Genomic DNA, 15,624 nt, shown 5'->3' on the forward strand with positions numbered 1-15,624 from the left:
ATGCTCTAAACAAATATCTGCTAGCTAAGGTTGTTGTCGTCTGTGATTTAATATGTCGAGTGGGAAAAGTCTGATACTAAAATGCTGAAAGGGTCATATCGCTACATCGCTACAAACATAATGCGACTTCATTGTGCATGAAAAAGTACCGACTGCCACAATCCTGCAAACACACATAGAGGAAGAGTGTCTTTATTGCATGACAAAATGAATGGTGACTACACCTGTGTTTGTATATCCTGTCTCAACAGAACCCACGGCGTGTCTGTCATGACGGCCAGCACGTTGCCTTCAGCTGGAAGGGAAAGAAGCCGAGTGATGCTACAGCAGCCCTTATCCCTTGCACTCACATTCCTTCAAGCCTCAGAAAATGTCAAGCTGACTGAGCACAAAGCTGTGACGATGACAGACAGGCACAGTGAGAGGAGGCTCCGTCAGTCCTATCCGTCAGTCCTGTCCCTCAGTCCTGTCCCTCAGTCCTGTCCCTCAGTCCTGTCCATCAGTCCTGTCCATCAGTCCTGTCCATCAGTCCTGTCCATCAGTCCCGCACTGTGTTTTCAGCAGAGATGTTTTCTGCACTTCTCTGCTGCTGTTTCTTTTTATAGCTGGGCCAGCGACACACCGGGCAGCAGTGTCTGCCCGCTGCCAGCCACACCACAATGCACTGCTGGTGGAAGGCGTGGCCACACGGCAGGCCCATCAGCAGCTCCTCACTCACAAAGTTCTCCAGACACACCACACACTCCGAGCACTGCAACACACCACACGGCCACACTGACCAATCACAGCACTGCTGGTTCGAGGCAGCCTCAGGTGTGAGGCAGGTGTCCTCTGCTTCATCATGGTGGCGGCTGCTGCTGCTGCTGCTGCTGCTGCTGCTGCTGCTGCTGCTGCTGCCGCCGCCATGGTCCATGTCACTGTACACACACAGCTGGATACTCTTGTCCTTACTGCACTCTGACCTCTTGTGCCCTCTTCTCTCATGTGGAGGTGTGCTGTGACGTGTGCGAGGAGAATTCTCGGAGTCCGACTGTGAACTCTCTTCATGTAGCTGTTCTCTAGAGTGCTGACCCACAGACCTGAACCTCCACGTTGGCAGGGCTTTAATGTAGTCCACGTTCACTAGTGGACGAAGCCAGAGATCAGGGAACGCCAAGCGCTCAAACAAAAGGTTGGGATCATCCTCCCAGTCTGACTGGTCTGATGGGAGCTGCTGCAGTGAGGCGATTGGATGGAACAGATAGGAAGCGTACCAGTCCCACAGACTGGCCAGCCACTCCAGGTTGGTGGTGCTGTCCTCTGGGCTCCTGACCCCACAGCGGCGTTTCTTCTCAAAGTAGTCAACCAGCAGGCCGTGAGCTAAGTAGGTGGACAGGAAGAGAGCAGGGTGGGATGAGTAGAAGGTCCAGTCAGATCTCACCAGGCTGGCCAGTGTGGTGGTGTCAGCATAACGAAGCAGCTTCAGACTGTAACCATACAGGGAGTCCAGGTATGACAGCTGCAGCAGAGCCTGGTTGGAGACAAAGTTAAGTTGACAGAGAGCCATTTGATCCCCAATTCTAAATTATTTGACTAATATAGATTAAATGTGGTTGATACATTTCAGTTGTGCAGCAATGCCATTAATTGTGACCTTCTCTTAAGCAGCTCATCTTGGGAGGATGCTGACAAACCTCTGAAATCTAGATCATGCATTTATAACTTCATGACTGGACTACTACAATTCCTTCATATCTGTAAAAAAAAAAAGAGTCTACAATTGATCTCACTATCTACTTTACTCTCTCTCCTCATTCTGCAGGTATGTGACTCAAGGATTGCAGGATTCATGTCTGTTATTATTAATAACATAAAAATAATTATTATTGTGTATATAACTGTCCCTAACCTTTCCTTCCCTGATTTCTCTTCTCTTGTAGGGTTCTATTGGAAGGTCTCTTCACTGTATAAACTGTTGGTTTGTATGTTGTGATTTGGTTTTATAAAAATGAATAAGATATTAATTGAGGCATGTCTCTCTATAGTTGTGGAAGGTTGTAAGAACCTACCAGAACAGGAAGCCAAGACACCAGCAGTATAGAGTTGTAGGTTCCAAGTGTTCGGATCAGAACTACAAATCGTTTCACTGTAGCACCCTGCCAAGGACAAAAAAATGTTCAGCTACATGTTTAAAATAAAACATTCACGCAACAAGCCTCTGGCGGCCTCTGCTGGTCAAGTGCGGAAAAAACAATACTTCACTCCCACTCTGTGGGGTGAAGTTCTAAATGCAGAGCTAATTATGTATTAATACACAGATACATGTGTGTATCTGTGTATTGATACATAATCAATACACATCTAAAGTATCTAAAGTGCAACATCCAGAGTCAGGGCTCCTGCAGTCAAGCAGTGTCATTGCACATTAAGTGTGGGAGGAGTCAACAATGTGTTCATTCAGTCAGTCTGGGTCCACCATGAGCATGCTGCAAGAAGCCAGTAGTCAGCTTTATTACAGCTGCAGATGCAGAGCGTGCACTGCAGTCATTCCCCTATGTTTAACAATGGTAAAAACAAACAGGCGGTGACCTGTGTAATGAAGAGATCCATCCAGGCCAGAAGGTTGATGAGGACCAGACTGAGCACAAACAGGTCATTGACCTCCGGCTGGACTGAACGTAGGAAAGTGTCCATGGCAGCCAAGGACAAAAACTCCCCCGTACTATAGAGAGGTGGAGAGGAGAGAAGAGGAGAGGATGAGTGGAAGAGAGGGATATCACAGCACATAGAGATGACAAGAACATGGGCATTTCCCCAAGAAATGCACATGGGAATGCTGAGTCATCTTTCCGTCTGTATTGACATTGGCTGAAATAAATAATAGGATATAGCAAGCACAGATAATGATAAGAAGTGTCAAAAACAATCAATTCATCTAACATTCTAAACTTCCACAAATATATATTTTTAAAATAACATTTCTTCAGTTTCGTTTGTTATAACCTGTGTAGTACCAGTTTTATGATAACAAGTGAGCCAAGGTACAGTATGTCACCCCCCCCTCACAGACACACTTTTTCAAAAGTCAACTTGTTTCTTGGATTTGCTTATTTTATGTAAAAGCTTCCTAATCCTGGAAAACACTTTGATTTCATGATGACAAAACCTTTCTTAGCACACAACAGCATAGTTTTCATCTTCTTTGCAGCTTCATCTTCTACATCCTTTGTCTAACAGATTCACTCTCTTCATTTATCTGCAAACCGTTCAACCTGAGCTGTCCCTGGAATATGTTCATTTCTAATCCTGTCCATCCTGGTCACTCCCAATTAAAATCTCAGCATCTTCAGCTCTGCCTCCTCGAGTTCCTCCTGGTAGACAGTGCCACTGTCTCCAAGCCATACATCATAACAGGTCTCACTACTGTCCTGTAGACCTTCCCTTTGACTTGTGCTACTATCAGTTTGACACACATCAGCCCTTACACTTCACCCTCTCCACCCTGCCTGCACTCTCTTCTTCACCTCTCTTGTCCATTACTTTGGAAGGTCGACCCCACTATAAAAAACTCATCCACTATATCTTCCTCTACTCCTTGCATCTTCACTTTACCACACACAGGTATTCTCTCCAGTGCACACCTCCACCTGTGCAGCTATCTACCTGTCCACTACTCTCACTAAAGATTATAATATCATCTGCAAACAACAAAGTCCACGGAGACTCCTGCCTGACAGCAAACAAGACACAACACAACAGCAGAGTAGACTGAAGTGTACTGAATACACTTTGACTCAAATATGATTTTGAATCGATTCATGACCCAATAAATTGTGAGACCCTGAAAGATTAACACATCTAATAGAGAGGATTTAAAATAATAACTAGTATCTTTGGTAACTTGGTCATTGAAAGAGAAGAAAGCTGAAAGAAAGTTCTCATGCTATGCCTTTGACTGTGCCTGCCTGTAATCTGCACTTTCAATTCACTTTCAGAAAAATAGGCAGTGAATGTTGAATATTTCAATAGGTATAAAAATTTAAAACAAAAAAAAAGATAATTTATGAATGTCTGAAATCACCTGAAAAATGTAAGAGATAGATATAAACCAAACAAAGGTGCAAGATAAACAAGAATAGGAAAACAATACTTGGGAAAGGCTGAGTCAGTATTCACAAATAATAATAAGAGAGTTAATATTATTTCATATTCAACCATCACCTGTTGCCATAGCGATAGATGCCCTCAGGCATCTTGAGGATGTAGGCAGGGCTGTGTGTCACGCCGATCTCTGACAGGCTGCTGTGGTTGTCCCAGTGACTTATGTCCACAAAGATGAAGTCGATCCTGCCAGTGAACTTGATGGACAGAGAGGAGAAGAAGGCTGGCGGCTGGGAGAGGCGGGCAAACAGAAACATCTTGACTGGGTGGGCGGGATCCGACCGCCACTCCTCCACCAGCTGCTCAGAGCGATGCAGGGTTTTGATTCGATGAGCCACATGTGAGGTCATCCAGCGAAAGATGTGTTCGATTGTAATGTGACGGCCGTTGTATTCTTTGAGCATGACTTTGCCCTTGGACGCTGATGTCTGAGGAACAGACATGATGAGTGTGGAGCGCTGCCAGCCACGCTTGATACACGACCTGGAGGACAGAACGCCGTCAGTTTTATTTTACAACACGGTAAAAAATCTTCAGTTTTAGCTGTTGCAGCCATATTCTTGCACAAAAACAGCAACTTTCTGCTCTCATATGGGTCAAACAGAATGCTGCATGCTTATTGGCTCACTGATGCCAATCAGACTGATGCATTAAGTAACAAAATTTGATAAGAAATTTTAACACATTTTCAATATTGGGATATACAGAGCAAGTTCGATACCTGGCCCACACTCTCCACGGTGTCTATGTTCACCATAATGTCAGTGATGTAGGTACTGGCTAAGCAGCCGGGGCTAGGACAACATCAAGCACATGAATAGTCCTAATAAACAGGTGGCTTACTTCTCTGTTTTCATACTGCATGTTTAGAAGTCTTAAAGCAGTGGCCTTTTATACCATTAAATGGAAAAGATAAACCCTTAAAAACACAAAAATATAGGAGTGTTATCGCACTGTTAGACATCCTTTAATGACTGAAAACTGAAGTTTCCCATTGCTTGCACCAAAGTCCCTTAAGAAAAATAGAGATTTAACAATGGCACCTGGGAGTTGTTGATGCACTGCTGCTTCCATCTGTGAGTTCAGGAGGCAGCAGAGGGCGAGTTGTTTACAAGCTCCTATTTCCATTCAAAAAAGGGTGTCTAAGAGCAAGATTAAGTGACACATTTGTCTATTTTACAGGGTGACCTTTAGTTACGTGGCTACAATCTGTTTTAGCTTGTGGTCCTGCTGGCAAACATGTCTTCACTGAGAGGGAGCTTCTACATCTCAGGCTGGTTAACAGTGTTGAGCCAGCATATGCACTGAAACTGAGGTAGCTACAAAGAACTCCATCATTACTACAGTCATTTACTTATACTGTCATTTTTTTTACTATGACCTGTCAAAACAGCTAATTTGCAAAGATCCCATTATCTTTCTTGGTCATAAGGATTTGATAATAAGGAATCATCTATCACACATACTGGCCATTATAGTGGTATCAGAAAGCCTCTATATATCCACAGTGTCAGAGTGTGCTGTTCCCCACCTGTAGTCATTTGAGCAGTTGAAGGTTCCAGTTCTGATCCCAAACTGAGACACCTTCTGCACCATCTTCCCCCAGCTGGACTTACTGAGCAGAGCGTCCCGGTCCTGGGCGATGACCTGCAGCCACAAACACAGACCGTGTCAAACACTGGAAACTACACCTGACAGAGAGAGATGAAGTACCTTTATACAAGCCTCAAAATCATAAACATATGTGAGTCCACCAGAAAAAAAGGAACTCACAGGGTGATTTATTTTACCATGGCAGCAAATGCAGTGAAGAAGCCTTCAAACTAATAAACTGGATTCTGAGAAAAAAGGAATTTGAAATGCTGCTGTCTAAAATGAGTCATCTTTCTCTAACGTAGAGCTGCATCACTCTATGCTTCGTCCCAGTAAGTTTGAGGTGTGTTACTGCCACCAAGTGGGCTGGAGTTGCTACATGCTCGTTCATGGGCGCTCCTTCTCATCATGCTCTCACAAAAGCAAAGAAAATATGACTCAAATGAGTTCAATAATGACAGATCATGGATTGTAGAAAATATTTCCACAGGTGACACACTGGAATGACAATGTGTTGGTCTGTTTGCACCTGCATTAAAGGGGTGTTTCACTGAGTTAGCGGTGTCTTACGACTCAGAGACAAATTCTACAAGATCATTGATCTATAAATGAATGTAACATCCGTCCGTCCGTCTGTCTGTCAATCACATAAATGTCTAATGATTTGCTTGGTAGGCTTTAAACTTGGCAGGTGACTTACTAGGCATCATGTGAGTTGTATTGCCTTTCTCCGCTTTATTTAGCAGAGCTTATCGGATCAACAGCTACTGGATGGGTTAAGATGTACACAGTGGGGTGGCTGTTCCTGCCACTCCCAAGCTCTGGAATAGGTTACCCCTAGATCTGTGCTCAGTTACTGATTTTTTTAAGTTTTAAGTAAACAGTGGCACTTTCCCTCTGTTTTTAATTGCACATTTTCTAATGTTACTGATTATTATTTACTTTTATTATTTATAATCTTTTTTCTATTGCCATTATTTTTTTGTGTTTTTATTATTTATTTTATGTAAAGCACGTTGCAAAAATACAATGATTGATTGATAAAAGAGCCGCAGAACTACACACAGCACTAATGGATATTCCGTTCATCTCTCTGTTTATCACTTACAATATCACAACAATCCACTTGACAGGCTTCAACAATGGGTACTAATTAATGTAATAATCAATATCAAGACATAGAAATACTTCAGAGGGTCCTTGTGACTCGTCTTGTGATAACCAGGATGAGAAAGAGAAATATAGAGTCACTAAAGATGACTAGTGCAGCACATTCAATATGGTCTTTTTGTGTATTTTTGTATTTGTTTTGTTTGTAGTGACTGGTTGATTGTCTCTATGTGGCCCTGCAATGGACTGGTGAACTGCCGAGGGTGTACCCCGCCTATCACCCTATTTCAGCTGAGATTGGCACAGCACCCCTCGTGACCCTCCGGTGGAGGATAAAGCAGTAGATAATGGATGAATGGATGGATGTTTTGTTTGTTGTATGTATATTATTGGCATGGTACATGTTATTATCTGCTGCATTCCTTCAAATTAAGATGTTATATGTTAGTGCTGCACTCTGTGTGTTTCTTTTAGCGATATTCGTTGCATTTCTACTATCTCTTGTATTTCTTATCCAAACATTGTCAAAGTCAGCTCTGCACACACTGGTCCTTAGTTAGTCACCTGCCAAGTTTAAAGCCTGTCAAACGACCTGTTGAAAGATTACACATGTACTATATATCCTGATGTTTGCACTGTCATGTCTCAGGTTTCATTCCACCTGAACCAGCCAGATCCCGTCTTTGGTGTCTTCCACTAGTTCATAGAAGTGCATCTCTCCACTGAAATGTGTGCTGCCAGAGTCTCCAGCCTCTGTCCGCTCCTTCTCCCTCTTGATGGCCGAGTACAGCTCGCCATGTGTCAACTCTCCTGTCGGCAAGAAGAGCTAAAGGTTTATCTCACTGAAAAGTGTCAAACTAATTACACTAAAGCTAAAAAGCAAATGCAAACATTTCTACTGTAGATCAACATCAACATATACCATTCACACTGCAGCTGTTTTGACCCTTTATCTGACCTCAGAATGTAGACACAATAAGTATTTATGCATAACTATTGTGCATAATGATTGGGGCTGCACTAATCAATCAATCAATGATCAACACACACAATATACAATTAGCAGACTACTTGAACTGCAATGAATGTAGTTCCTCATACTAGTTTTGTAAATGCTTTTATTTGTTTTTGTTCCGTTTCAACACACTGATACTGACTTTCTGATGTACATTTATTTAAAGAATACAGGTACAAATACAGACTCATTAACTTATGGTGCCAATGTTACAAAAACATTACTGACATGACCAGAAATTGTTGCAAAATGTTAAACATATTATTAAAGATTTTCTAACGTTTCAAAAAACTAAATAAATCACATGTGAAATACTAACAGTTTTCCCACAGCCAACTTACTATGAATGTTTTTTAAAGTAAAAGGTGGTGATATCGTGTTTAGTTTCCTCCCTAGCCTCAGGTGTGATACAACCTGCTGTGAACCAGAGCATGGGTGGTGGAGGAGTTGATGGGGATCTCTCTGTTACCTGATTTCTCCACCAGCTCACTTACGTCCTTCTTCTCGGGCAGGCCAGAGTAGCCCAGGCCCCGACACTCCAGGATGGTCTTCAGCCTCTCATAGCTCAGACTGACCGGATCTACCAGCTGGGTCGCGAACACGCCAGTCTCGTACCAGACCACCGCCTCAAAGATTCTAGCCAGCATGAAAAGCACCACGAAGTAGAGCAGCAAGAAGAACAGCTTGAGCCACATCTTCCAGAGGACTGACGAGCGCTGAGGCTGGGCAGAGGAGCCGGGAAGAGCCGGGCCTGTGTGGCTTTCTACGCCTCTCTCTCTCTCTCTCTCTCTCTCTCTCTCGGAGTGTGTCACACGGTCATCGTGCTGCGGTCCAACCCGCACCGTCTACCTGCGTTCATGTATTCTGCTGACGGTGACAGGTAGCCACTTAGCTTAGCATGGTAGTTAGGCCTGTTGGTGTATCAGTCGTGACACACAGGTCTCGTAGCAGTTCGGTGTCAGCTGAACGCGCCCCAGTATCATGCGCTAAATGAGCGGCAGGTGGACAGCGGCTCTTGCTCTCACTGTCGCAAAAACAACAGGGATGCCGAGCCAAGTCTGACCTGCTCCGATCAGCTGCTGCTGTACACAGAGGCAACTACGTCACATCCGGCTCCACCTCACACATGTAAACAAGCTTCAAAGGAAGTCTCTTCCTCTCCGCACTGTTGCTGCCCTCTGGCGGTAGATAGCATTACACTGTTCTATATTGAAGAACAGAAAATGAGGGTTTGATTTTCAAAGGTTTGCACTTTTATATAATATACTTATATATATTGAGGTTGCACAAAAATACAACCACCATCTCATTTACATGCACCTCAAACCTACGCCATGTTCTCCCTTTCTACAGTACCTCTATTACAGAGCAAGGCAGTGTTTTTATAGCAATGTGTAGCCTCTCTGTCATCTATCAGTTGCTGAGGCTATTTTTTAAGGAAAAACTATCACTTTATTTCAGAAAAGCTGAGCTATTTGTTTGTGTATTATGTATTTAGGTAAATATGGTTGCTTCTGTAGGTTTGTCACAAAACTTTCATGTTATTTGTAGACTAGGGTGACCATACGTCCGTATTTCCCGGGACATGTCCGTATTTCACGTCCTGTCCCGGGTGTCCCGGGTTATTTTTAGAAAGTGAGGAAATGTCCTGGTTTTTAAAATTACCTTCTTTGGACCATTACATTTACATGCACTAGGGCACTGCCCACGGCGCTGCGTGCGACGTAGCCTAATCCCCGCCCCTATGCTGTCAGCCCTATTAATCAGAACGTAGACAACGTGACTGTCAGTCATACGCAAGCAACATGCCGAAGCGCAAGTGCTCGTTTACCGACGAATTGCTAAAGAGTTTCCCGGCTTTCAGATCGGGTCGAGACAAATGGGAAGCCTTGTTCACAGAGTGCAAAGCAGGCACATATGTCTCGGTGTCCAATGGAGGTGCAAGAGATCTGAAAATCCACCTGGACACAGAGAAGCACAAAACAGCTGTCCGAGGCGAGGGTAGTGCTAGCTCGATCACACAGTACTTTCTCAGACCAGGGAACGAGGATGCAGTGAATGCAGCGGAGGCTGCATGGTCATTTCACACAGTGAAACACCACAACAGTTACAGATCCATGGACTGCACTAGTGCATTGCTCAAAAAGACCCTCCCCGATTCAGACACTGCTAAAAAGTTAAGTTGTGCCCGAACTAAGACCGAGGCTATTGTTGATAGTGTACTGGCACCGCATTCTGTAGAAGTGGCGCACGAAGCACTAAAAGACTGTCTTTTAGTGTGTTTAAATGTATTTATTCAAAATGCTTGAGTCAACTTGACTCAAGCATTTTGAATAAATACATTTTGAATAAAATTATCATTTGTTATTGGAGTTATTGTTATTGACTTTTACTGAAAAGCACTTTTAATAAACCAACTAAATATCTTGTTCTATCTATATAATATAATATACCGGTATAATTGAATAATAATAAAATACTATTAAAGCAGCAGCATCCTCCAAATCAACCCCCCCCCACAAGTTGTCCTGGTTTTCCCAAATGAAAATATGGTCACCCTATTGTAGACTCTAATCTGTAAACAGTGACTATTATTAGTTACAGAAATGGTATCAATGTGACATACTTTAGTGTCTAAAGTAAAGTGGTCACAGTTGTAAACACTCACAGCTCATTTACATGAACATGAAAATGAGCATCAGTTATTTATGACTGTTTATTTACTGACAGCAATTTAAACAAACTACATGGCTTCATTGACAACAGTGTATAAATAATCGACTTTCACTCACATACTGTACAAGAACTTTTCTTGTGCCATCGCCCACATCCATCCATCCAGTGGCGTGCCCTCTTTAGTCACAAGATGCATACTAAAGTACACTCTTGGACCTCCAAACGATGTCAAGTTGTGAGTTATTTATGTACTTTTTTCTTTCTTAATTAACATATTCATTTTGCATCATAAACATTACTTTATATTATATTGCTACTTATTACTGGTAACAGTAATATTATCCTCCTCCATCCTTCGCTCACGGTGTGTCCTTTTCTGAGGGTCACATGAGGAGCTGCAACCAATTCCTGATGGCGATAGCACATGTCACACCCTGGACGAGATGATATTCATAGTCATGGTGATAATTGTTATAGAATAGAATAGAATAGAATAGAATAGAATATACTTTATTAATCCCTTGCGGGAAATTCTTTCGTCACAGCGCTCCAGTGTACAAAGGTAATGAATATTATAGCAGCAAACGAATATTATAGCAGCAATTGTTTTGTAAAAAATTACAATGTTATTGATTTGTGAAATGTTCCTGTCTCTATCTTTTCTAACTTGTTTCTGTACAGACTACTGCATGTCTGTCTGTACTGGGAGAGGGATCCCTCCTCTGTGGCTGTTCCTGAGGTTTCTCCCAATTTTTCCCTGTAAAAAGAATTTTTGTGGAGTTTTTCCTCACTCGATGTGAGTGAGGAGGCTAATTGAGGCTAATTGTGTTTGTGATGTTGGGCTATATCAACTTCTCAAACGTTTTCAGACCAAGGACCACTTAACCCATCAAAAAAGACTCACGGGCCACCTAACTCAAAATAGCCCCAAAACGGTTGCAGTCAGCAGTGTCGCAAACCGGTCCACTACACTGCTCAAGTCAGTCAATGCCACAAAACAAATATTTTTTGATTTTACATCGGCTAATAGCAGTGCTTAATGTGTAACTCATGCCAGAAGGAAAAGTAACAGCAGAGGGATGACGAGGCGGCCACAGATCCCAGAACACATACAGAAAACAGAAAACTTCCAATGCTGTGGGACTTACAAGCCTCAATTTAAAATAATATCCATGGTATAAATGTGACGACAATAATTTACAATTATTAAATGCCCACATCACCACAGGTGGGATCCACAGTAATGTTGACTTTGTAACGGATCAGGGAAGGACCAAAATGCAGTACACGAAGGCAGGCAGACAGCTGGTAATGACGTTTATTTACACAAAGTTCAGCGATAGTTCAATGACAGCACAATTGTATAAACAAGCTTCGTGGGGGCTGGGTACCTTGCTCAGCCCTACCTCAGCCCTTTTGACCTGGTGGGGACTTGAACCGGCAACCCTCCATTTACAAGCCAGGTTTCCTTTCCACTTTGCCACGGGCTGCCTGAAACAAGACAAATAAAGTCAAATGGCAACTTATACATTTTCTTTTAGGTGAAGCAAAGCTCGCCATTTTCTGGTGATTAACACCAGAAAAAACAGGATAGAAAACAACCAGGGTCAGGAGGTCAACACAATGTTTACTTGCAACATCAGAGATAGAATACGGTTAGAATTCACTTTTGTGTCAAAGATTTTGACACAGAATCAGTGGTGTTTTAATTATGTTATCTGCAGTTTTAAAAATAATGTACTGGTTTATGCACATTTTCTTAACTTATGACATACACCACCAACTATGATGCAACCTGGACACATATTCAGTGATGTTACCTGGAGTCCTTTAGTGTTTCGGGTCTTTCAAACATCATACACTGTCGTCCAGACAACCCAGCCGGGGGTGATCAAGCCCCAGGGTGTGTCCAGGTAGCGCAACCCCACCCATGTGTCTCCTCTCCTGATCCACAGCCACCTTGAAGCAACTTCTGCTGCTTCAGTGGCCTCCTTAATGACCCTTCACCTTCTGACTCCAGTGTGCCCAGTATGTTATAGGCCCTGCAGAGGGACTGGCCTGCGAACCCTCTGCATCCCACCTCAATGGGCTGGCATCTGGCTCTCCACCTGTTTCGCTGGCACTCCTCCACCAGTGCAGCATATTTGGCCATCTTCCTCTCGTTGGCCTCCTCAATGCGGTTCTCCCAGGGGACAGTGAGCTCAAGGAGAGCAATCTGCTTAGATGTTGCTGAGGTGATGACCAAATCCGGCCTGGGAGTTGTGGCAGCAGTTTCTTCAGTTTAGGGAACTTCAGTTGCTTCCCCAGGTCAACTCTGAGCTCCCGATCTTGTGCCGTTGCCAGGAGGCCAGGGGAGGTGGTTCTGGTTCTGTAACTGGAGGCTTCTCCCCAGCCCTCACAAAAGCGATACTCTTCTATACTGGGCGACAGTGCTTGCATTCATCAATTCCACTGCAGATGGTGTTCGCTATAGCCCTCAAGACTTGGTCATGACGCCAGTGGTAGCGCCCGTGGACAAATGAGCTGGCCGCTACGCTTCTGCCCCAGGAGCTGTTTTACGAAACCAAACGGATTAGCCAGAAAGGCTGTCCGCTTCCTGGCTCTTTTCCTCTTTCCTCCTTCTCCTGTGCCACTCGGCCCTCCAAAAGGTCATGAGCTTCTTGCGGAGTAAAACCCCCTCCTTCTCCCTCGCCTCCTTGAACTGCCGCTTTAGGTTCTTGAGTTCTTGCCTGAGCTTGTGGATCTTGTTTGCCCGGTTGTTCTTGGTGTAGGAGGGCCTCTCTGCTCTCTTCTCCTCCAGCCCAAATCTCTCAGCTGCTAGGCTGATGATGATGGTGATCATGGTGTGGAGGCAGTGATCGGCCTCTCCCTTGGCAGTTGTCTCCAAGATCTTGTCAGCATCAGCATCAAACAGGAGCCATTCCCCCTCCTTGTTGGCTTGGGGCCACTTGACCTGACGATGTTCAGATGGTCTGTGTGGGTTTAGTGCTGGTGCCACCTGGAGGTTCCAGGTGCTGTGGGTTGACTCCGGGCCTAGCTCCTCCTGAGTCTCACCAGGGAGAATCCCTGTGCGCTGTGCTGCCTGCACCCTCCACACACATCCCATCTTGGCCTGATGGATCTTCAGGCCACGTGGGTTCTTGCACATTTTACCACAATGACATTCTGTGCTCGTCGTCATATTTCCATTGCTTAAGGTCGTCATTCTTGTGTCTGTCCTGGTGGGATCCTCATCCTCCCCCCCCCTCGGGGATCCCTGGGGGTATCTTTCTGTAGGTTGATCTGTAGCATCAGGATGGGTTGTTCCTCTCAGAAGATGCAAAATCGGGCTGCTAACCCTACTGCTCCGTTGCCGTCTCTCCGGAGCTGTCCACTGTCTCTCCAGCTGTCGCCACTCTATTCTTGGTCGTCAGCCAGACTTTCCTGGTAGTCACTGGTTGTACCAGACAATTACAGAAAATCTCTTTTATATGCAACACTTGATTGAATTAATTTTGTTTGGGTTGTATGTTTTGCAAGAAAATGTAAATAAAGATTTGTTTTAAAAATTCTCTCTCTCAGGATCCAGATCCAGTTTTGAGGCTATTATGAGTATTGTTGTTATCATTCATATCACCATATTTACAAGTTCATATCAGTATAATTCTTTATCAACAATCTCTGCTGCTGCTTATATAAATGACATTGTAGTTCTATAAACATGTCATCACTGATTCAGAACTGTCTTGTCTAAACGTATAACTCGACAAGTGTTGTATCTGCTCCTGGTCTCTCTCTTCTGTCTCTACCTCACCTGCCCCTTGTCCTTTCTGGCTCCCACCTTTCCTTTGTCCCCCATTTTTCCTTTTACCCCAACCGGTCGAGGCAGATGGCTGCACATCTTTGAGTCTGGTTTTGTCAGACAATTCTTCCTGTTTAAAGGCAGTTTTTTCCCTCCACTGATGCCTATGCCTATGTTTGCTTTTATGAATTGTTGGCTTTCTCTGCTCTCCATGATGATGTCTTGTCCCTTGAGTGCCTTGAGATAATGTATGTTGTGATTTGGCGCTATACAAATAAAACTGAATTTAATTCATTAAACATTCATATATTGTCTAACTTTCTCTTCTTATTCCACTCAATTTCTCTTTTTCTGCCAAAACAATTTTTGTTGGATGCATCACATAAAATTATTACTTCTTTTATGTGGGGTGGGAGGTCTCCAAGAGTCATCAGGACCATATTGCATGTAGGCTTAGCCCACAACTTGCCCAAATTTTTCCCAGTCTTACTATAGTGCTGCTCACATTTATTTATTTATTTGAATTAGGACAATGCATATTCATCAACATGTCAGCATAGAGCAACAACATAAGTATATATAATTATTATAATTATTATATTATAATTATATAAGTATATAATTAGCACAATAGCTAATTTTCATCCGTTGTCCTAAGGGTTAGGACCTTAGGAGGTCACAAGCCAGTGTCTTTTTGAGCCGGTCCCAAGGTGCAGGTTTTAAGTTGTACTGCTATGGTATTGATAGAAAGACAAATGGCATAGGGGTTATCCTAAAGGAGGAGTTTGTTAGGAATGTCCTGGAAGTGAAAAGAGTGTCAGATAGACTGATGAGTCTGAAGCTTGAAATTGAAGGTGTGATGTTAAATGTTATTAGTAGCTATGCCCCACAGGTGGGATGTGAATTAAAGAAGGAAACATTCTGGTGTGAGTTAGATGAAGTGATGCAGAATATCCCCAGAGGTAAGAGAGTGGTAATTGGTGCAGACCTCAATTGACATGTTGGTGCAGGAAATAGAGGTGATGAAGAAGTGATGGGCAGGTTTGGTATCCAAGACAGGAACACAGCGGGACAGATGGTGGTAGACTTTGCAAAAAGGTTACATTTAGTATAGACGATGTAATCTGAAGGAGGTCAGTGACTGCAAAGTAGTGGTGGGTGAGAGTGTAGCAAGTCAGCATAGGATGGTGGTTTGCAGGATGAATCTGGTGACAAGGAAGACGAAGAGGACAAAGGCAGAACAAAGGACAAAGTGGTGGAAGCTGAAAAGAGAGAACTGTTCTGTGGTTTTCAGGGAGGAGTTGAAAAA

General features: G+C 43.5%; 1 protein-coding gene across 1 annotated transcript; it reads right to left on the reverse strand.

The window, feature by feature from the left end:
* Positions 1-176: 176 nt before the first annotated feature.
* rnf103 (ring finger protein 103) lies at positions 177-8,970 on the reverse strand. The gene is made up of 8 exons (XM_044040497.1): positions 8,328-8,970; positions 7,505-7,653; positions 5,672-5,787; positions 4,201-4,623; positions 2,569-2,701; positions 2,049-2,135; positions 519-1,510; positions 177-453 (listed from the first exon to the last, which is right to left on the reverse strand). The coding sequence occupies exons 1-7, from the start codon at positions 8,551-8,553 to the stop codon at positions 539-541; spliced, it is 2,106 nt and encodes a 701-aa protein (XP_043896432.1). The 5' UTR covers positions 8,554-8,970; the 3' UTR covers positions 177-453; positions 519-538.
* Between the last annotated feature and the right edge of the window lie 6,654 nt (positions 8,971-15,624).

Source organism: Solea senegalensis, linkage group LG12 (genome assembly GCF_019176455.1).
Source record: "Solea senegalensis isolate Sse05_10M linkage group LG12, IFAPA_SoseM_1, whole genome shotgun sequence".
Classification (NCBI taxonomy): Eukaryota; Metazoa; Chordata; class Actinopteri; order Pleuronectiformes; family Soleidae; genus Solea; species Solea senegalensis.

What these genes read in the sequence shown, in the direction of transcription:
- rnf103 (XM_044040497.1), bottom strand. Translation starts at nt 8,553, where the DNA reads ATGTGGCTCAAGCTGTTCTTCTTGCTGCTCTACTTCGTGGTGCTTTTC. An exon ending in TGGATCTCTTCATTACACAG is followed by an intron (nt 2,136 to 2,568) that starts GTCACCGCCTGT and finishes TGTCCTTGGCAG; the next exon opens with GGTGCTACAGTGAAACGATT. An exon ending in TGTCTTGGCTTCCTGTTCTG is followed by an intron (nt 1,511 to 2,048) that starts GTAGGTTCTTAC and finishes GTCTCCAACCAG; the next exon opens with GCTCTGCTGCAGCTGTCATA.